Genomic DNA, 23,738 nt, shown 5'->3' with positions numbered 1-23,738 from the left:
TGGCGGGGGGGGGCTCTATATTAGTGGCCATGGGGGAGGGGGCATTTCTATATTAATGACCTTCATATTAACGGCCATTGGGGGTCACCGCCACATTAACGGCCAAGGTTTTGGAATGGGATGTCCTCATATGGTGTAGATGGGATGGTCAGTCAGGTGTTGGCGAACATTTGGCCATAAAGTGTAAATTTCTCCTTTAACTCATCGGGAGTAGAAAAAAAGCTTTTATTATTGTTGCAATTAAAGTCGCCATTAAAATAATTTATCTGTCCGTGTTTTCATAAGATAAGCCAATATCAAGCTTTACTTTAGATTAAGTGGAAGTAATTTCCCATGACAAGTTAATAAAACAGAAAATGGATATCAAAAATAAGGGAAAAAACACTTAGAAATTCCATTATCTTTTCTAATTAAAGTTCTGTCAATAGGAAATGATGTGTACTCTTAAATACTCTTCGGAGAGATGTCATATTATCAATTCCATTTGTAGATCAAGCTTGGATCATCTCATTTCCCTCGGGGTCGCCAATTAGTGGAATGGCCGGCATCTGCAGAGTCAGGTAACGGGGCCCGGGGCGGAGTGGCTTTTATTAACCGGCGCAGGAGCCGCAACACGTCTGGAAGGGCCATCAAGCTATGAATTGATAGAAGGCTTAAATATGAAATTAGAGGACTAATTGAAAATATGCGTCACCTAGCATGGGTAGTGTTGAGCAGAATACGCCATATTCGATTTCGCGATATATCACGAATATATAGCCGAATATTCGAGAAATATTCGCTAAATTCGAATATTCGTGATATTTTATCGAAATGAAATGTTTGCGAAATTTCGCTATTGCGAATGCGAAAATAATTGCGAAATTTCGACAACTGCGGTAGGAGCACTCTGATTGGCTCAGAATATTCGTGATATTTTATCGAAATTTCGCAAAATGCGAATGCGATATTTATTGCGGAATTTCGACAACTGCGGTAGGAGCCCTCTGATTGGCTCAGAATATTCGTGATATTTTATCGAAATTTCGCAAAATGCGAATGCGATATTGATTGCGGAATTTCGACAACTGCGGTAGGAGCCCTCTGATTGGCTCAGAATATTCGTGATATTTTATCGAAATTTCGCAAAATGCGAATGCGAAATTGATTGCGGAATTTTGACAACTGCGGTAGGAGCACTCTGATTGGCTCATTATGAAATCGAATATTCCTGATATTTTATCGAAATTTCGCAAAATGCGAATGCGATATTGATTGCGGAATTTCGACAACTGCGGTAGGAGCCCTCTGATTGGCTCAGAATATTCGTGATATTTTATCGAAATTTCGCAAAATGCGAATGCGATATTTATTGCGGAATTTCGACAACTGCGGTAGGAGCACTCTGATTGGCTCTGATGCAAAAGAAGGGCGGAGAAAATAATCGCGCGATATTCCGATTGCCGAATAATCGCATTGCGATTTTTCGGCAAGATAAAATGATGGCTTCAGCTACTCGGCCCAAGGTCTCTAATCATACCAGCAATGCTTTTAGACGTCGATGGAGATCTCTAGGATGTGATCTGTTCTAAAAATAAAATTGAAAAAATTCGAATATTCGGAATAGCGAATATTCACCGCGAAATTCGAAATATATCGCGAATACTCGAATATGCCATATTCGAGCCGAATATTCGCAATACGAATATTCGTGAGCAACACTAAGCATGGGGGGGGGCACAGGTGGCAACAGGGACGGTGCTAGAGTATTTTGCGCCAATACGGCAAGATCAGCTACTTGCACTGCCCACCCCCCCCCCCCAAAAAAAAACGAAACTTCAACATTTATTAAAGTAGAAGAACATGGCTGTTAAGGAGTCCTTAACCACTAAAGACCCGAACGTTTAGGCAGGTAAAGGACCTGGACAGTTTTTGCGATTCGGCACTGCGTCGCTTTAACTGACAATTGCGCGGTCGTGCAACGTGGCTCCCAAACAAAATGGGCGTCCTTTTTTCCCCACAAATAGAGCTTTCTTTTGGTGGTATTTGATCACCTCTGCGGTTTTTATTTTTTGCGCTATAAACAAAAATAGAGCGACAGTTTTGAAAAAAATTCAATATTTTTTACTTTTTGCTATAATAAATATCCCCCAAAAACATATAAAAAATAAATTTCCTCAGTTTAGGCCGATACGTATTCTTCTACATATTTTTGGTAAAAAAAAATCGCAAAAAGCGTTTATCGGTTGGTTTGCGCAAAATTTATAGCGTTTACAAAATAGGGGATAGTTTTATTGCATTTTTATTTTTTTATTTTTTTACTACTATTGGCAGCGATCAGCATTTTTTTTCGTGACTGCGACATTATGGCGGAGACGTCGGACACTTTTGACACATTTTTGGGACCGTTGTCAATTTCACAGCAAAAAAATGCTATAAAAATGTACGGATTACTGAAATGCACTGATTACTGTGAAAATGACAATTTCAGGTTGGGAGTTAACCACAAGGGGGCGCTGAAGGGGTTAAGTGTGACCTCATCTGTGTTTCTAACTGTAGGGGGGTGTGGCTGTAGGTGTGACGTCATTGATTGTGGTTCCCTATATAAGGGAACACACGATCGATGACAGCGCTACAGTGAAGAACAGGGAAGCTGTTCTTCAGCTCCGGGGACCGATCGCGGGACTCCAGCGGCGATCGGGTCCGCGGGTCCCGCGGTCACAGAGCTTCGGACCGGGTTGCGGGCGCAGGCCCACGACCCACGGCTGGGCACTTAAAGAGGACGTACAGGTACGTGCTTGTGCCCAGCCGTGCCATTCTGCCGACATATATGTGCAGGAGGCGGTCCTTAAGTGGTTAACAGCCGATGAGTAGTCAGCTGTCGGGGGGGGGGATCCCCGCTGACAGCTGAATGTAAAGTAAAGAAATGCCGGCATTAAAAAATCACTGGAAAAAAGCGTGCCCCCCCATCCATACTAGGCCCTTCAGGTCTGGTATGGATTTTGAGGGGAACCCCCACGCCAAAAGAACCGAGATTGCTGTCGGAAAATTTGAGAACCGGGGCTCTCAAATTTTTGTTGCCGGAAGTTCCGACAGAAAATGTCCGATGGAGACTACACACGGGTCGGAATTTCCGACCAAAGGCTCCCGTCGAACATTTGTTGTCGGAAATTCAGAGCGTGTGTACGCGGGATAACAGTCACCATATAGTCGCCGACTATAAGTCGCTGATCACCGCCATTGCTAGTATAGTGTAGGTGATGTTTTTACCCCCCAAACTGAAAGTGTCAAAGAACCATAAACAACGGGCCCCACGTTAACCTCCCTGGCGGTATGATTCTGTCTGGAATTACGTACCAAAAGCGGTACATTTATTTTGCAAGGAAATTGGTGTTTTATACTGTAGGTCTGTAATTTTTAGAAATAACTCACTTAAATCTGACCAAGCAAGAGTCTTGTAGGCATCCCGGGTATGATTTTTTTTTTTTAAAACAAAATTATAAATTATAATATAATAAATAATTATAAATAATTATAACAAATAATAATATAATTATAATAAAAATTATTCAATAATGTAATCAACTCAAAATCACTGAAATTTGCTCAGTTGCAGAATTGTCGCTGTCATTATTTTATTTTTTTTATGACGAATTTCCCCGCAAATCGCTATCGCACAATTCTGCAAGTGATTATAATTTATTATCGCTGTTTTCTAGCTGATCTAAAACCATTTTTGACATAAAGGGACACTTTTGGACAATCTACAGTTTGCAGGCAGAAATGACATTTTTTATTATATAAAATGACATGCAGGACACTGGGCAGACCACTAGGGACAAGGGGGGTGTGTATTTTTTACATACAGTACTGTAATCTATAAGATTACAGTATACTGTATGTAATGTGTTTGTTTACTTTTTTGAATTTGGCGCCGTTCTCCGTCCCCGTGCGTCGTAACGTCGCAGGGAACGGAGATCGGCGTCACACGGGGACTGTGAATCGAGCGAGGAGGTCCCGCTCGCTCACACAGCGGGTGGCATCGCTGGATCCAGGGACAAGGTGAGTAAACCATGCCTGTGGATCCAGCGAAAGGTAAGCCCGTCCAGCCCGAGCGCGACTCGGGTTTGCCGATCCTAACATGTAAAACCAACCCCGAGTCGCGCTCGGGTTTACCGTCAGGGGGGTTAAGCAAGCGCTAGACATGTGCACAACAAACATTTTCGTATTTTTTTGTTCCGTTTCGTCTCGTTCCGTAGATTCGTAAAGATTTCGTAATTTCGTAAGACACAAGTTTACCTATTCGGACCCGTTCGTATTTCCGTAACAGTTTTATTTTCGTTGATGATTCGTGTAACGGTCACCACCGTTTACGACCTTCCATCACATCCACGACAGCTTATCGACACTCCACAATCAGGCAAACGAACGAGACCCATAAGAATTCCCCCCAGAAACGAGACACACAGCTCTTGTTTGAGGTTTAAAACAGGGAATGAATCTTTATTATCTGCACATGGTAACACATTCCTCTTCAAATCACATCCCTCCCACCCTTGGGAAACAGGGTGGGTTAAATTGTCCAATGACAATGGTGATACAGGTCAGGTGTGTTCAAACTTCTCCTTCAGTAAACAGTCTTAGCAGGGGGGGGGGGCTGCTGGAGTGATTCCCCCCCTTTCCTCACAGCAAGACACTTTAACATCCCATAATAGGTATGCAGACTGCCTACCAAGCTCCAATCCACATAGCAGACTTAATTACCACAATAGACAATGGAATGCAACCACACCCCACCCCTTTCATCACAGCAAGCTTACTAGTATACATCAACCACCAACACACAATATATATATATATACAATATATACAATATCTGACCGCATTAAATGTGACTAGCACAGACCATAGTGGGGTCACAATTAACCAACATCTTACAGTGTCTCAAAATCCTGCAATACGATGTCCCATCTCATGTAATACATAATTACATGAATTACGATTCACTTGCCACCCCATGCCCAAAGGGCACAGAGTGGACTCAGACCCAAGAGTTATCAGTGACGCTGACACAGGAGTATCCTCCATCCTCACAAAGTCTTTGGGTGTCACGGGTCATTCTGTTACAATTCGTAATTTCTTTCTAATTTATTTTCGTTGATTCGCAATTCGTAATTTCGTTAGATAATCATTTTTTTCGTTTAATGGATTTGTAATTTTGGACTTTCGTAAATACATCACAACACGTGGCTAATCCATAATAAGATAGACTTTCTCTCAAGCCCCGTACACACGGTCGGACTTTTTGCCAACAAACGTCAAAATGAGCGTTTTCCAAAAAATCCGACCGCGTGTACGCTCCATCGGACAAACTTTTTTGGTTTCAAAAGTCCGGCCGACTCCCTTCGGACAAAAATCCACGGAAAAGTTTGTTTGAAGTCCGATCGTGTGTACGAGGCTTTACACTGTCCAATGTGACTCAGCACCAAAGAGATAAGCTGATTGGCTAAGATATTAACCACTTAAGGACCCCTTTGCGCTGATTTACGTCGGCAGAATGGCACAGCTGGGCACATCAACGTACCTGTATGTTGCCCTTTAAGCCCAGCCGTGGGGTCGGGCACGTGCATGCGACCCGGTCCGAAGCTCCGTGACTGCAGGATTTGGCGGACCCGATCGCCGCTGGAGTCCCGCGATCGGTCCCCGGAGCTGAAGAACGGGGAGAGGTGAGTGTAAACACAGCTTCCCCGTTCTTCACTGTGGTGCCAACATCGATCGTGTTTTCCTTTATATAGGTAATCACAATCGATGACGTCACACCTACAGCCACACCCCACTACAGTTAGAAACACATATGAGGTCACACATAACCCCATCAGCGCCCCCTAGTGGTTAACTCCCAAACTACAATTGTCATTTCCACAGTAATCAGTGCATTTTTATAGCATGTTTCGCTGTGAAAATGACAATGGTCCCAAAAATGTGTCAAAATTGTCCGACGTGTCCGCCATAATGTCGCAGTCACGAAAAAAAATTCTGGTCGCCGCCATTAGTAGTAAAAAAAAATGTTTTTTTTTATAAAAATGCAATAAAACTATCCCCTATTTTGTAAACGCTATAAATTTTGCGCAAACCAACCGATAAACGCTTATTGCGATTTTTTTAACAAAAATATGTAGAAGAAGAATAGACATGTGCACAGAATTTTTTTTCGTTTTTTTTTTGTTCTGTTTCGTATCGTTCCGTAGGTTTGTTCCCATTCGTTTTTCGTAAGACGCCCGTTTTCCTGTTCGGTCCCGTTCGTTTTTCGTACGACGCGATTTTTTCGTATTCCGATCGTTTCGTATTTTGGTTACCGTTTTATTTTCGTACATGCGGGATGGTTCGTTATTCTGTTTAATTCATATTCGTTACTTGTTAGACAATAATTTTCGTCATTTTTCGTCATTTTGTACTTTCGTAAATATATCGCGGGATTCGCGGCACTTTCAACACGCGGCTCATCCATATTAACTATTGTTAAGCCCCATACACTTGGTCAGACTTTTTTAACAACAAACATAAAAACGATCGTTTTACCGAACGTTCGTTCGTTTTTAAACTCCATCAGAAAACCATTTTTGGGTTCCAGGTTCAAAAGTCTGGCCAACTGATCTCTCCCTTCAGACGAAAATCCACAGAAAAGTTTATTTGGCTTTACTATACTACTCAGCACAAAAGAGAAGCTGCTTCACTAACTAACTACACTCACTGTCCATTAAAAAAAACTAAAATGACATCTTATAACAAAAGATTTGCATTCTGTATTTTGAAACCAAATTACGAACAGAAAAAAGGAATTCAGAATACAAATCTTTTGTTATAGATGTCATATGAACATACAAACAGAAAAAGGATTCAAACAAAATACAGAATGAAAATCTTTTGTTACAGTAGGTGCACGCGATATTGTGTCAATCTCGCTCCCTTTCTCGGCGAGATTGAGCACCTACGAGCCCCATCGCGGGAGCCAGCGCCGAGCTGGCTTGCCGCGATAGAGACAAAGCCGTCATAGAAGCGATGGGAGATCCGACTTGGATTCCCGCCAATTCTACACGTGTGCGGCGTTTGTTATGAATCCTGAGGGGGAAGTCCCCGCCGGATTTTAAATAAAAATCCGGCATGGGTTCCCCCCTCAGGAGCATACCGGGCCCTTCGGTCTGTTATGGGTTGTAAGGAGAGCCCCCCCCTACGCCGAAAAAAACGGCGTAGGGGGTCCCCCTACAATCCATACCAGACCCGTATCCAAAGCACGCTACCCGGCCGGCCAGGAAAGGAGTGGGGACGAGCGAGCGCCCCCCCCCCCCTCCTGAGCCGTACCAGGCTGCATGCCCTCAACATGGGGGGGTTGGGTGCTCTGGGGCAGGGGGGCGCACTGCGGGGCCCCCCCACCCCAGAGCACCCTGTCCCCATGTTGATGAGGACAGGGCCCCTTCCCGACAACCCTGGCCGTTGGTTGTCGGGGTATGCGGGCGGGAGGCTTATCGGAATCTGGGAGCCCCCTTTAATAAGGGGGACCCCAGATACCGGCCCCCCACCCTAAGTGAATGGATATGGGGTACATCGTACCCCTACCCATTCACCTGGATGAAAAATGTTAAAGTCAATAAACACAACACAAGAGTTTTTAAAATAATTTATTAGTCTGCTCCGGAGGCCGCCCCTGTCTTCTTTAGCTCTGTTTACCAGGGGGGCTTCTTCTTTGACGTCTTCGGGTGGGGGCCACTCTTCGCCGCCGTCCGGTTCTCTTCCACCGCCGGGGGGGGGTCTCTTTTATAAAAGCGCCCACTCCTCGGCGGGTTTCCTCCGACGTCTTCGGCGGGGGGTGGTGTGCTTCTTCTTCCGCTATCCGGGGGGGTCTTCTTCGGCTATCCGGGGGGTCTTCTTCACTCTCCGGGGGTCTTCTGCTATGTTCGCCGCTCTCCGCTGTTGACTCGGCGCACCCCGGTTCTTCCTCCAGCTGTCCGGTGCCTTCTCCTTCAGCGCTGAACGTCTATCTTCTTCTTCTGGGCTGTGACGTCATCTTCTTCTCTTCTCCAGATGTTGACACGCCGGCTCTTCTCGCTGAAATGACGGGTGCGCGGCTTGCATCGGACCTATATAGGCCTCACAGTCCCATCATGCTCTGTACCTACCCATGTGATACCTACCCACGTGGGTAGGTATCACATGGGTAGGTACAGAGCATGATGGGGCATGCAGGTACAGGCTCTCCTTACAACCCATAACAGACCTAAGGGCCCGGTATGCTCCTGAGGGGGGAACCCATGCCGGATTTTTATTTAAAATCCGGCGGGGACTTCCCCCTCAGGATTCATAACAAACGCCGCACACGTGTAGAATTGGCGGGAATCCAAGTCGGATCTCCCGTCGCTTCTATGACGCGCTTGCTGGAATGTGCTGTCACCATTCAAGCGAGTGCGAGATGTCGGCACCCTGTCGCCGAGAATCAGCGCGATGCTGTCGTGCTAAAAACACATTCTCGGCGGCAGGTACTGTATAGATGTCATATGAACATACAAACAGAAAAAGGAATCAAACAAAATACAGAATGAAAATCTTTTGTTATAGATGTCATATGAACATACAAACAGAAAAAGGATTCAAACAAAATACAGAATGAAAATCTTTAGTTATAGATGTCATATGAACATACGACTGAAAATCAAAATACGAACAGAACAAGGATTCAAACAAAATAAAGAATGCAAGTCTTTTGTTATAGATGTCATATTCGTTCTTTTGCCGTTTTCGTTTTGTCGTATTTTCGTCGGATCGTTCATTCGTATTTGCGGTTGTTCGTTATGCGACTCATTCGTAATCCCGTTGTTTTCGTATTTTGGTGCTTAAATTTTTTCGTATGTACACATTATTCTGCGGGTACAAAAATGAACATTTTCGTACGAAAATAACATTCGTACGAACGGGAATGCACATGCACTAAAGAATACGTATCGGCCTAAACTGAGGAAAAAAAATTTTTTTTATATATTTTTGGGGGATATTTATTATAGCAAAAAGTAAAAAATATTGAATTTTTTTCAAAATTGTCGCTCTATTTTTGTTTATAGCGCAAAAAAAAAAAAACGCAGAGGTGATCAAATACCACCAAAAGAAAGGACGCAAATTTTGTTTGGGAGCTACGTCGCACGACCGTGTCAGTTAAAGCTACGCTGTGCCGATTTGCAAAAAGGGGCAAGGTCCTTTAGCTGCATTTTGGTCCGGGGCCGAAGTGGTATAGATAGACTTTCTCTTAAGCCCCATTTGGGACTTTTTGCCAACAAACTTCAGACAAAAAATCCACGGAAAAGGTTGTTTGAAGTCCGATCGTGTGTACGAGGCTTTACACTGTCCAATGTGACGCAGCACAAAAGAGATAAGCTGATTGGCTAAGATATAAGGGCCAGATTCACAAAGGAGATACGCCGTCGTATCTCTGTTTCTATCTATGCGGCTGGTTCATAGAATCAGTTACGCATAGATAGCCATAAGATCCGACAGGTGTAATTGTTTTACACTGTCGGATCTTAAGATGCAATACCGCGGCCGCCGCTGGGGGGAGTTTGCGTCGTAAACCAGCGTCGGGTATGCAAATTAGGAGTTACGGCGATCCACGACGGATTTTCGCGTTCGCTACGTCGCCGCTAGTCTAGTTTCCCGTCGCAAAGTTAGTCGTCGTTTTTGGTGCCTTAACTTTAGTCAGCAAACGTATTGCTGTCTAAAGTATGGCCGTCGTTCCCGCGTCGTTTGTGTAACACGTCCGGGAATACGGAAGTACGCTACGCGCGTCGCGGTTCGAAAAAATGACGTCACTTTGCGCAAAGCACGGCGGGAGTTACGAAACGGAGCATGCACAGTAGGTCCGGTGCGGGAGCGCACCTAATTTAAATGTTACCCGCCCATTCGATTTGGACCGCCTTGCGCCGGACGTCTTTACGATACACCGCCGCAAGTTTCCAGGTAAGTGCTTTGTGGATCGGGCACTAAAACTGAAAACTTGCAGCGGTGTAACGTAAACGGCTTACGTTACACCGGCGCTATTGTATAGTGTTGAGCAGAATACGCCATATTCGATTTCGCGATATATCACGAATATATAGCCGAATATTCGAGAAATATTCGCTAAATTCGAATATTCGTGATATTTTATCGAAATGAAATGTTTGCGAAATTTCGCTATTGCGAATGCGAAAATAATTGCGAAATTTCGACAACTGCGGTAGGAGCACTCTGATTGGCTCAGAATATTCGTGATATTTTATCGAAATTTCGCAAAATGCGAATGCGATATTTATTGCGGAATTTCGACAACTGCGGTAGGAGCCCTCTGATTGGCTCAGAATATTCGGGATATTTTATCGAAATTTCGCAAAATGCGAATGCGATATTTATTGCGGAATTTCGACAACTGCGGTAGGAGCCCTCTGATTGGCTCAGAATATTCGTGATATTTTATCGAAATTTCGCAAAATGCGAATGCGATATTTATTGCGGAATTTCGACAACTGCGGTAGGAGCCCTCTGATTGGCTCAGAATATTCGTGATATTTTATCGAAATTTCGCAAAATGCGAATGCGATATTTATTGCGGAATTTCGACAACTGCGGTAGGAGCCCTCTGATTGGCTCAGAATATTCGTGATATTTTATCGAAATGTCGCAAAATGCGAATGCGAAATTGATTGCGGAATTTCGACAACTGTGGTAGGAGAACTCTGATTGGCTCTGATGCAAAAGAAGGGCAGAGAAAATAATCGCGCAATATTCCTATTGCCGAATATTCGCATTGCGAATATTCGGCAATATAAAATGATCGCTTCAGCTACTCGGCCCAAGGTCTCTAATCATACCAGCAATGCTTTTAGACGTCGATGGAGATCTCTAGGATGTGATCTGTTCTAAAAATAAAATTGAAAAAATCCGAATATTCGGAATAGCGAATATTGACCGCGAAATTCGAGATATTCGCGAATACTCGAATATGCCATATTCGAGCCGAATATTCGCAATACGAATATTCGTGAGCAACACTACTATTGTACGTGAATCTGGCCCTAAGATATTAAGTAAGATACATCACTCACTAAGCGATTCAGAAGCGATTCAGTTCGCATGCGCCGCGCTTTATACGTTTTTCATTCATTCATTCATTCACTAACTACACCGCCCAGCGCCCATTGGAAAGAACGATACAAGTACACAAATTTACGAACAGACAAAGAAAAACGGATTTACAAAACACACAAATGAAAATAAGAACAGACAAAAGATTTAAAATACGGAATGCAAATCGTTCGTTATAGACGTCATTTTCGTTCTTTTTCTTTTTTCGGTGTTTCGTATTTTAGTAAGATTGTCCAATCGTACGTTCGTATTTTCGCTTGTTCGTTATTTCGCTTATTCCTAATTCCGTAATTTTCGTATTTTGGCTCTTTCCGCTTTTCGGATGTTCGAATTGATCCGAAATGTACAAATTCGTACGAAAACTCATTCGTTACGAACGGGAACGCACACGTCTAGCAAGCGCCTGAGCTGGTGGCCATTCAGCGCAGTCCAGCCGGTCGGATACTTTATCACCCCTGGAAAGCGGTTGACATAAATGTGTCGAGGCGGAAAACTCAGATTCCTGCCAAGCCGTCATTTCTCCGACTTCCATTTCGCGTTCTCCTCTAATATCATCTTTAAACCACTAAATAGTTGGAGGAAAACTGCGTCCTCCCATCTGCAGCTCATAAAACGGAAAGCGGAGGATGGATGGAGGACACATTATAAATCAGGCGATTGGCCGTTTCCTTCACTCATTTCCTTCCTTCAGTCTCAGACGGGAATCCGCCAGCCGCCGCCGCCGCGATTACAATATTTCCACATCTCGTATTCCACCACAAAGTACATTTTTTTCTGTGATTTGTGGGCCCGAGCCGCGCCAAAACTTATTGCCGGAGGCGGACGTCGGGGCTGTAAATCTGCTACCTTTGTGGTAATAAGTCAGAAGTATATATTTTTTTACTGGATTTCACATTAAAAATTACACCGAAGCACTAAACCGCCATTTACTACGGGACTAAATAAACAGCTCGTTACGTCGTAATTCAGCTCCCGATTCCCCCGCTCCGGGCCGTAAACTCTGCCGAGATTGTGAGGCAAAATGGCCGCCGCTCTCTGCAGATTTCCTGTAACGAGTAGAGGGTGTAAATTTGTTTATTCTATAGATTGGCTGTCCTGAAGAAGCGGCATTTCCCCGCGAAACTAGTCGACCTTGACCAATCATTGATCTGTACAATTGTTTTGTTTTGCAATTTTATACAAAAATAAACTTTTTATACTATTATGTTTATTGTATTTCATCAGTACCTAGATAGTCCCCCCCCCCCCCCAAACCAACTGAGTGGGTAGCTTTGGGTTTAGCTTCAGCTACTATTCCCTTGCCCCCACTCTCCCCCTTTCTCTAGAGCAGGGGTGGGGAACCTTTTATCTGCCAAGGGCCATTTGGATTTTTGTAACATCATTTGGGGGCCGTACAAAATGATCAACTTATCAACGGATCAAAAAACTCACGGTTCGGATCATCATCGGGTCAGGAGTCACGGATCGGATCATTTTTCGGATCAGCAAAAAAGAAAAATCTCAGACAGTAACCCCCACAGTAGTGCAGACCTCAGACAGTAACCCCCACAGTAGTGCAGACCTCAGACAGTAACCCCCACAGTAGTGCAGACCTCAGACAGTAACCCCCACAGTAGTGCAGACCTCAGACAGCGACGTGTGTTTCCCTCGAACGCGGGCTCCTCCTCCTCTGTGGGTGTGAACAGAGAGGAGGGCCGCTGCCGGGTGTACCAAGATGGCCACCGCTCCGGAGCTAGGCCGAACCCGGGGACTTTCCTAGGCCGAGGTTCCGGAGCACTCCGCGGATCGGGAGGTGTGCCGATCCAAACGGGGTGACCCGTTCGGATCACGGATTGGCTGACGATCCGTTGCACCCCTAGTCAGAAGGAGCCAGAACTACAAGGTAAACGTCGGCTCCTTCTGACAGCTCCGCAGACACACACTCAGCGGCACGGGGGGGGGGCGGATGGAATGATTTTGTGGGCCGCAGGTTCCCCACCCCTGCTCTAGAGGGTGTAAAGTCGCACAGAGGTGGGGGAGGGGAGGGGGGGAACCTCTTCACAGGGCAAGACTTGAACAGTCCTATTTGCATCATTCAAGACCAACCGTGACCCAGCGACTGGAGAAGACCTTGTGCTGGCAGAGCCGACTTAATAGCATCATGGGCCCCCTGAGAAAAGTACTGCACTGGGGGCCCCTGCCAGCCGGCTGCCACAATTTACGCACCTACTCTCAAGAATTAAAGTATAAATAGTTGATAGAATTAAACATATTTATTAGTACATAAACAATAACAAAACATGCCATAAACACTACAAAGGGCACAGTACAGGGGGGTCAGGAGGGCACAATACTGGGGTCAGAAGGGCACAGTACAGGGAAGCCAGGAGGGCACAGTATGGGGGGGGGGCAAGAGGTCACAATACTTAGATCAGGAATGCACAGCACATGGGGTCAGGAGGGCACAATACTGGGATCAGGAGGACACAGTATTGGGGGGGGGGGGGGCAGGAGGGCACAATACTTGGATCAGGAAGGCACAGCACAGGGGGTCAGGAGGGCACAATACTGGGATCAGGAGGGCACAGTATTGGGGGGGGGGGGTCAGGAGGGCACAATACTGGGATCAGGAGGGCACAGTATTGGGGGGGGGGGATCAGGAGGGCACAATACTGGGATCAGGAGGGCACAGTATTGGGGGGGGGTCAGGAGGGCACAATACTGGGATCAGGAGGGCACAGTATTGGGGGGGGGGGGGCAGGAGGGCACAATACTGAGATCAGGAGGGCATAGTATTGGGGGGTCCAGGAGGGCACAATACAGGGATCAGGAGGGCACAATACTGGGATCAGAAGGGCACAGCTGGGGAAGGACAGGAGGGCACAATACTGGGATCAGGAGAGCACAGTATTGGGGGGGGGGGGTCAGGAGGGCACAATACTGGGATCAAGAGGGCATAGTATTGGGGGTCCAGGAGAGCACAAAACGGGGATCAGGAGGGCACAGTATAGGGGGTTAGGAGGGCACAATACTTGGATTAGAAGGGCACAGCACAAGGAAGGACAGGAGGGCACAGTACTGGGGTCAGGAGGGCACAGTACTGGGGTTAGGAGGGCACAATACTGGGATCAGGAGGGCACAATGCGGAGGGGTCAAGAGGCCACAATACTGGGGTCAGGAGGGCACAGAATGGGGGAGGTCAGGAGGGCACAATACTGGGATCGGAAGGGCACAGTACTGGGGTCAGAAAGGCACAGTACTGGGGTCAGGAGGGCACAAAACTGGGGTCAGGAGGGCGCAGTACAGGGGGTTAGAGGACACAATACTGGGACCATAAGGGCACAATACTGGGATCAGGAGGGCACAGTACGGGGGGTTCAGGAGGGCACAGTACGGGGGGTTAGAGGACACAATACTGGGATCAGAAGGGCACAGTACAGGACTCAGAAAGGCACAGTACAGGGAGGGGGGTCAGGAGGGCACAATACTGGGATCCGGGGGGTACAGTACAGGGGGTCAGGAGACCACAATACAATTATGTTACATTACTGGTAGATAAAGCTGTGCCCATCATATACAGCCTCACTGTGCCCATCACAGTAGGCCAATCACATCCACATTTCAAGTAAAATAAAATAAAACCACTTAACATAGTGTGTCCCCATCAGAGCCCCCCTTTTACATCAAGTGTCCCAATCAGCATCCCACTATACATTAGACGTCCCCATCAGAGCCCCCCTTTACATCAGAGACAACCCCGATTTCTCCCATACATGCAGCAATCAGATAATAAACAATAAATTAATAAAAACAACAACATTGGCAAATATAACAAATATTGTGCGGGAAATCGCTGCTGAGAAAAAATGTGTTGCCCATTTCTCGGCCTCTCTCTCTCTCTGGTCTCTCTCTCTCTCTGGTCTCTCTCTCTCTCTCTCTGGTCTCTCTCTCTCTCTCTCTCTGGTCTCTCTCTCTATCTCTCTCTGGTCTCTCTCTCTCTCTCTCTGGTCTCTCTCTCTCTCTCTGGTCTCTCTCTCTCTCTCTCTCTCTCTCTGGTCTCTCTCTCTCTCTCTCTCTCTCTGGTCTCTCTCTCTCTCTCTCTCTGGTCTCTCTCTCTCTCTCTCTCTGGTCTCTCTCTCTATCTCTCTCTGGTCTCTCTCTCTCTCTGGTCTCTCTCTCTCTCTCTCTGGTCTCTCTCTCTCTCTCTCTGGTCTCTCTCTCTCTCTCTCTCTCTCTCTGGTCTCTCTGGTCTCTCTCTCTCTCTCTGGTCTCTCTCTCTCTCTCTCTGGTCTCTCTCTCTCTCTCTATCTATCTATATATATATATATATATTTCAATTTTTTTCCCCCACCAAAGTGGAGTTACCCTTTAAAGTATAAATAAAGACTTTTTTTAACTCTTTTTTGGGTTTTTATTGCTCTGTGTGCCTCCGTTAGGGCGAGGAACTCTTTCTATTCATCATGTTTACCAATATCATTGAAAGTGAAAGAAAATCTGGGGAAACAAAATGTTGTAGGATGTAAACAGTGAAAATTAATAATAATAATAATAATAATAATAATAATAAAAAAAGTGAAAGAAAATCTCAACATTTTTGGGTTGTCCCCAGAGCAGGAATAGAGGGGACATCTTCCAAAGGGGACACTAGTTCTGGTGAGACCCCCAGGATTCTCTCACTTCCTGTTTTGTCTATGGGACAGGAAGTGTAAGGAAATCTCCACGATTGGGGACACAGATAGCAAAAATAAAACTGGAAAAAAAAAAACAGTTTTGCCTTTAGTGACACTTTAAAGCAATCATTCATTTCTCTCCTTATTTGTAGAGTAAGTAGCAGCGCCGGACATTTAATAACTCACCGACTTTTCTCCAGTGTTGGCGAAGCTTCAGCCACAGAAATTGGCAGGTTTTCTGGCTGTAGACGGAGGATATATCTCCCGGTCTTCTGCAGGAACACGGCGACCTCCACCCTGCAGCTGCCGCTGTTACTGCGCAGCCAGGGGCTCATCACTGTGGGGCTGCGATCCCCGCCGGAGCTGAAGAACAAAAAGTGACCTAAACACAAACACAGGGAGGAGGTCATTAGTAAATCATAATAAATAATTTAAATGGGAAATTCTAATTATTTTACTTGTATCACATTACTATTATTATTATTATTATTATTATTTGTATTATTATTATTATTATTATTATTATTATTATTATTATTATGTGTTTATTTCTATTATTATTATTATTATTATTATTATTATTTTTTTTGTTATTATTATTATTTTTGTTATTATAATCATGATTGTTATTATTATTATTATTTGTGTATTTCTATTATTTTTATTATTATTATAATACATGAGACAATTCAATACAATACAAGACAAGAAGGACAGGAGGGCCTTGATCATGAGAGCTTACAATCGAAAGGCAGTGCGCAAATCCGGTATGGTCATAGTAGGTGTTGTAAACAAGGCAGGTATTATAAATAATAATAAATAACTTATAATGGGAATACAAATTATTTTACTTGTAATATATTATTAAAATTATTATTATTATTATTATTATTAGTAGTAGTATTATTATTAGTGTTATTATTATTACTATTTTTTGTTTATTTTTTAATTATTATTATTATACATGACATAATTCAGAACACAAGGGACAGAGGGAACTAATCCAGTATGGTGATAGCAGGGGTTGTAAACAAGGCAGGTATTGTAAATAATAATAATAAATACTTGATATGGGAAATACTAATTATTTTACTTGGTTTTATTATATATTTTATTAGGATTTTTATTATTATTATTAGTAGTAGTAGTAGTAGTAGTAGTAGCACTATATGTTATATTATTGTTATTACTATTATTATTAGTAGTAGTGGTATTACTATATTTTTTATTATTATTGTTTTTATTACTATTATTAGTAGTAGTCGTAGACTCGCAGTACCATATTTTATATTATTATTGTTGTTATTAGTAGTAGTAGTAGTCGTAGCAGTAGTATTACTGCATTTTATATTATTTTTATTATTATTGGTAGTATTAGTAGTAGTGGTAATAGTATATTTTATATTATTGGTATTATTTTAACTATTATTAGTAGTAATGGTAGTAGTAGACTTACTATATTTTATATTATTATTATTATTATTATTATTGTTATTAATATTAGTAGTAGTAGTACTACTATATTTTATATTATTGTTATTATTATTAGTTGTAATGGTAGTAGTATTACTATTTTTTATTTTATTATTGTTATTTTTATTAATATTAGTAGTACTATATTTTATATTATTATTATTATTATTATTATTATTATTATTATTATTATTATTATTAATATTATTATTATTAGTAATAGTAGTAGTATTAGTAACGGTAGTAGTATTACTACATTTTATATTATTATTGTTATTAATATTATTATTACAATTATTAGTAGTAGTATTAGTTGTACCATATTTTTTTGTTTAATTGTTGTTATTAGTAGTAATAGTAGTAGTAGTTTTAGTAGTAGTAGTAGTACTACTGCATTTTATATTATTATTTTTATTGGTAGTAGTAGTAGTGGTAGTAGTAGTATATTTTATATTATTGTTATTATTTTGACTATTATTAGTAGTAATGGTAGTAGTAGACTTACTATATTTTATATTATTATTATTGTTATTTTTATTATTGTTATTAATAGTAGTAGTACTATATTTCATATTATTGTTATTGGTAGTTTTAGTAGTAATGGTAGTAGTATTACTATATTTTATTTTATTATTGTTATTATTATTATTATTATTATTATTATTATTATTAATAATAATATTAGTAGTAGTACTATATTTTATATTATTGTTGTTATTATTATTATTACTATTATTATTAGTAGTAGTAATAGTAATGGTAGCAGTATTACTATATTTTATATTATTATTGTTATTATTATTATTATTATTATTATTATTATTACTGTACTAATATTAGTAGTTGTACCATATTTTATATTATTATTGTTGTTATTAGTAGTAGTAGTAGTACTGTATTTTATATTATTATTATTGTTGTTATTATTATTAGTAGTAGTAGTAGTACCATATTTTATATTATTATTGTTGTTATTATTATTATTATTATTATTAGTAGTAGTAGTAGTAGTAGTAGTAGTAGTAGTAGTAATACTGTATTTTATATTATTATTATTATTATTAGTAGTAGTAGTACCATATTTTATATTATTATTATTGTTGTTATTATTATTATTTTTAAGTAGTAGTAGTATTACTATATTTTATATTATTGTTATTATTATTACTATTATTAGTAGTAATGGTAGTAGTAGTATTATATTTTTTATATTATTATTATTATTATACATGATACAATTCAATACAAACAATTCAAGACAATAGGGACAGGAGGGCCTTGATCGTGAGAGCGTACAATCGAAAGGCAGTGCGCAAATCTAGTATGGTGATAGCGGGCGTTGTAAATAATAATAAATATCTTATATGGGAAATGCAAATTATTTTACTCATATTACATTATTATTATTTTTCTTTATCATTACTATTATTTTCATACATGTGATTATTACTATTTGTAGTATTACCATATTATTATTATTACTTAAAGTGATGTCACAATGTACAGTATAAGATTTCCTATCACCTGCCCAGTCTTGCCACACAGAGTTAATCCAGCTCTGAGCAATCCTCTTTTATTGTTCAGTGAGATAAAACGGACTTACAGAGAAAAACCTTGGTCCGTTCCGCCCCCCCTTGCTGTGAGTGACGGGTGATTTACATATCTCATGCACTAGCCCGGAGACTGGCATAATTTTTTAATTCCCACCCCCCCACTCCTTTTCTGAAGTCATGTGGTTACTTTTCTGGATTTTGACTGGATGTTAGTGATCATAGCAGAATCTAGTGTAAGGGATACACAGGAAAAAATGCATGTTGACAAGGGGAGTGTAGAGGAGGGCGGGGAGTCTACTGACATCACGACTCCACCCACCGAGCTCCAGACACCAGATCCACCCACAGACTCTGCAGTTTTTCCAGTTGTTATAACAGACAGAGGGGGAGACATTTGACAGGTAAGGATACATGCAGGAGGCATCTATATCCGTATAGATCAGCACTATGGCAGGAGTTTCGAAAAGGATGAGAGGGGGGTTTACATCCACTTTAAGTTAACTACTTGCCGACAAGCCGCCGTATAACTGGCGGCAGGTCGGCTCCCCTGTAGCTCTACGTCGCCTCGCAAATCGGCCACTAGGGGTGCGCGCACACCCCCCGCTCATCCCTTATCCCGACGCGCGTGCCCGGCGGGTGCAATCACCGCCGGGCACCCGCGATCGCTCAATCACATAGCTCCCGGTCCTGTCAGGGAGAGAAATGCCTGACCGTCTGTTCATACAATGTATGAACAGAAGATCAGTAATTTCCCCTTGTGAGGCCACCCCCCCTACAGTTAGAACACACCCAGGGAACATACTTAACCCCTTCCCCGCCCCCTAGTGTTAACCCCTTCCCCGCCAGTGTCATTTTTATAGTAATCCAATGCATTTTTATAGCACTGATCGCTATAAAAATGGCAATGGGCCCAAAAATGTGTCAAAAGTGTCCGCCATAATGTCGCAGTACCGAAAAAAAATCGCTGATTGCCGCCATTACTAGTAAAAAAAAATATTAATAAAAATGCCATAAAACTACCCCTATTTTGTAAACGCTAGGGGGCAAATTCACAAAGATCTGCCCCGGCGCAGCGTATATGAGATACGCTACGCCGCCGTAACTTACCTGGCTTTGGTTTGAATCCAGAAAGAATTTGCGCCGTAAGCTACGGCGGCGTAGTGTATTTCTCGCGGCGTAAGGGCGGCGAGTAGGGGGCGTGTTTCATTAAAATGAAGCGCGTCCCCGCGCCGAACGAACTGCGCATGCCCCGTCCGTCAAAACTCCCAGGGTGCATTGCTCCAAATGACGTCGCTAGGACGTCATTGTTTTCGACGTGTACGTAAATGACGTCCAGCCCCATTCACGGACGAATTACGCAAATTACGTAAAAAAATTTAAAATGATACGCGGGAACGACGGCCATACCTAACATTGAGTACGCCACCGGATAGCAGCTTTAACTATACGCCGGAAAAAGCCGAACGGAAACGACGTAAAAGAATGCGACGGCCGCGCGTACGTTCCTGGATCGTCGGAAAAAGCTAATTTGCATACCCAACGCGGATTACGACGTGAACGCCACCAGGCGGCCGCCGTAAAATTGCATCTTAGATCCAACGGCGTACTAAGGCGTGCGCCTGTCGGATCGAACACATATGCCGTCGTATCTTGTTTGGTGGATACCAAAACAAAGATACGACGCGCAAAATTTGAAATTACGCGGCGTATCAACAGATACGCCGGCGTAATTTCTTTGAGGATCTGCCCCTATAACTTTTGCGCAAACCAATCAATAAACGTTTATTGCGATTTTTTTTTTTTTTTAACGAAAAATATGTAGAAGAATACGTATCGGCCTAAACTGAGGAAAAAAATTGTTTTTTTATATATTTTTGGGGGATATTTATTATAGCAAAAAGTAAAAAAATATTAATTTTTTTCAAAATTGTCGCTCAATTTTTGTTTAGAGCGCAAAAACTAAAAACCGCAGAGGTGATCAAATACCGCCAAAAGAAATCTCTATTTGTGGGAAAAAAAGGGACGCCAATTTTGTTTGGAAGCCACGTCGCACGACCGCGCAATTGTCAGTTAAAGCGACGCAGCGCCGAACCGCAAAAAGTGCTCTGGTCTTTGACCAGCAATATGGTCCGGGGGTTAAGTGGTTAATGCATTTACCAAGGTTAATGCAGCGCATTTACTGTGCGTTGAACAGAGTTTTTCCATGCATTTTGCTTTCTGTACAGGCCCCGGCCATCATCACAATACTATTCTCCTGGAATGATCGGCGTTTTTGCCATAATACTCGTTGACACACATTTTTTTTCTAGTTGTATTGCATAGAATTGTGAGTTTTCTGTTTGTGAAGTTCCTCTAGTACAGGTGAAGGAGGACGTCTGTGTGAAGAATTGCGGAGCGCAGTCAGAGATCATTACTTCCTTCCCTGACATTTATGTGCCTCCTGAGCCGGTTGTACACACTCCGACATGCGGCCTGTTGGGTAGACAACCGGCGTGGAGACTGACTGATGACTCCGGGAAGGAATAATCTGTCTTTACAGAACATTTAGGTGACCCGTGTGAGTGTAAATATACCGTCCACTGGGGGGTTAATGCTGCCTATTCTGCTCTTTCTTCCACACCTATGAAGGAACTAAACGGCCGTATTTTACCCGGACCAGCGAGGTGTTCAATGTCACCATCGTAGCGCCAGTACCCGAGACGTCGACGCATGTTGTGCATCGCAACTCAGCGGGCTGGAATGGAACGTCGAAATGAGACGAATGGGAAGAGCCAAAGGAGCAACTCAGAGTTCTCACTTGTCAGGAGCCTGGCCAAAGAGAACATTCTTCTATCCATATTCTATATATCTAGACTATATTATCAAAAGTATTGGGACGCCTGCCTTGACACACACATGGGGCAGATCCACATAGATCTGCACCCGCGCAGCGTATCAGAGATACGGCGGCGTAGTGTATTTCCGGGGGCGGAATTCAAATCGGCGATTAAGGGGGCGTGTTTCATTTAAATGAAGCGCGTCCCCGCACCGAATGAACTGCGCATGCTCCGTTTCTAAATTTACCGCCGCACATTGCGCGAAATGACGTCGCAACGACATAATTTTTGGAAACTTAGACGTGACTTACGTCCATCCCGATTCACGGACGACTTACGCAAAAAAAAAAGAAAAAATTCAAATTTCGACGCGGGAACGACGGCCATACTTAACGTGGCAAGTCTAACTATACGCTGCAAAAAAAACAGCTTTAACTATACGCCGGAAAAAGCCGACTAGAGACGACGTAAGAGAATGCGACGGCCGCGCGTACGTTCGTGGATCGTCGGAAATAGCTAATTTGCATACTCGACGCGGAAAAATGACGCAAACTCCACCCAGCGAACGCCGAAGTATTGCATCTACGATCCGAAGGCGTACGAAGCTGTACGCCTGTCGGATCGAACCCAGATGCCGCCGTATCTTGGTTTAAGGATTCAAACTAAAGATTTGACGCAGGAAATTTGAAAGTACGCCGGCGCATCAGTAGATACGCCGGCGTACTCTCACTGTGGATCTGGCCCATGAACTTTAAAGCGGAGGTTCACCCTAAAACAAGTATATACCATTCCATCCAGCATACTGCCGACATGTACAGTGTGCCGTTTTTTCCCCCTGGCTTCTGGGTAGTGGCTCCCGTGGGAGTGGGCGTTCCTATTCAGAGACTAAGTGATTGACGTGATGACAAAAGCTTCCCCCATAATGCGCCTCACCAGTTTCCGAAAGAAGCCGAACTGCGAGTCGGCTCTATTCGGCGCTATACGGCGCCTGCGCACCGGCGTTCGGGTTCTTTCGGAAACTGGTGACTCGCATTATGCGCCGAGTGGAAGCTTTTGTCATCACGTCAATCACTTAGGGCAAGATTCACAGTAGAGATACAACGGCGTATCTCCTTATACGCCGTCGTATCTCTGAGATACGATTGTCGTATCTATGCGGCTGATTCATAGAATCAGGTTACGCATAGATAGCCCTAAGATCCGACAGGTGTAACTGTGTTACACCGTCGGATCTTAGGCTGCAATTCTAGGCCGGCCGCTAGGTGGCGATTCCATTGCGGTCGACGTAGAATATGCAAATGACTAGTTACTCTGATTCACGAATGTCCGCTTTGCCTGTCGATCTAAATTTACGTTGTTTCCGTAGAAATGCGTCGCGTAAGCATGCCCTCTAGGTGGTCTAACCAATGTTAAGTATGGCAGTCGTTCCCGCGTCAAATTTTTAAATTTCACGTCGTTTGCGTAAGTCGTCCGTGAATGGCGCTGGACGACATTTACGTAAAAACCAATGATGTCCTTGCGACGTCATTTAGCACAATGCACGTCGGAAAATCTTAGGGACGGAGCATGCACAGTACGTTCGGCGTGGGAACGTGCCTAATTTAAATGGTCCTCGCCCCATTTGAATTAGGCGGGCTTGCGCCGGGCGGATTTACGCTACGCCGCCGCAAGTTTACAGGTAAGTGCTTTGTGAATCAGGCACTTACGCTGTAAACTTGCGGCGGTGTAACGTAAATGGGATACGTTACGCCACCGCAGCGTAACGTATTTCTATGTGAATCTGACCCTCAGTTCCTATCCTCGGCCATCTGAAAGTTTTTCTGATAATAATAATAACAATAATAAAATACAGCGAAAAAAATAAATAAAAAAACATCATACTGTTCATGTCGGCAGTATGCTGGATGGAATGGTATATACATGTTTTTAGGGTGAACCTCCGCTTTAATGGCATCCCAGTCTTAGCCCGGAGGGTACAATATTGAGTTGGCCCCGCCCTTTGCAGCTATAACAGCTTCAACTCTTCTAGGAAGGCTGTCGACAAGGTGGCGTCAGAGGGGGGCGGGGTCACCCAGTTACATCACTGGGTGGCCCCCGCCATCAGC

The 23,738-nt window shown here is 43.2% G+C and overlaps 1 protein-coding gene across 1 annotated transcript in view; it reads right to left on the bottom strand.

Annotated features, from left to right (window-relative positions):
• Positions 1–16,169, bottom strand: part of ALK (ALK receptor tyrosine kinase) — a 388,017-nt gene extending 371,848 nt beyond the window's left edge. The window contains exon 1 of the mRNA XM_040351843.1: positions 15,978–16,169. Coding sequence (XP_040207777.1) covers positions 15,978–16,126 — 149 coding nt within the window. The 5' untranslated portion in view covers positions 16,127–16,169. The remainder of the gene's footprint in view (positions 1–15,977) is intronic.
• Positions 16,170–23,738: the final 7,569 nt, after the last annotated feature.

The sequence above is a fragment of the Rana temporaria genome, chromosome 4 (assembly GCF_905171775.1).
Source record: "Rana temporaria chromosome 4, aRanTem1.1, whole genome shotgun sequence".
In the NCBI taxonomy this organism is placed as follows: domain Eukaryota; kingdom Metazoa; phylum Chordata; class Amphibia; order Anura; family Ranidae; genus Rana; species Rana temporaria.
The sequence above is the reverse complement of the archived record's forward strand: the minus strand, read 5'-3'. Positions and strand labels throughout refer to the sequence as shown.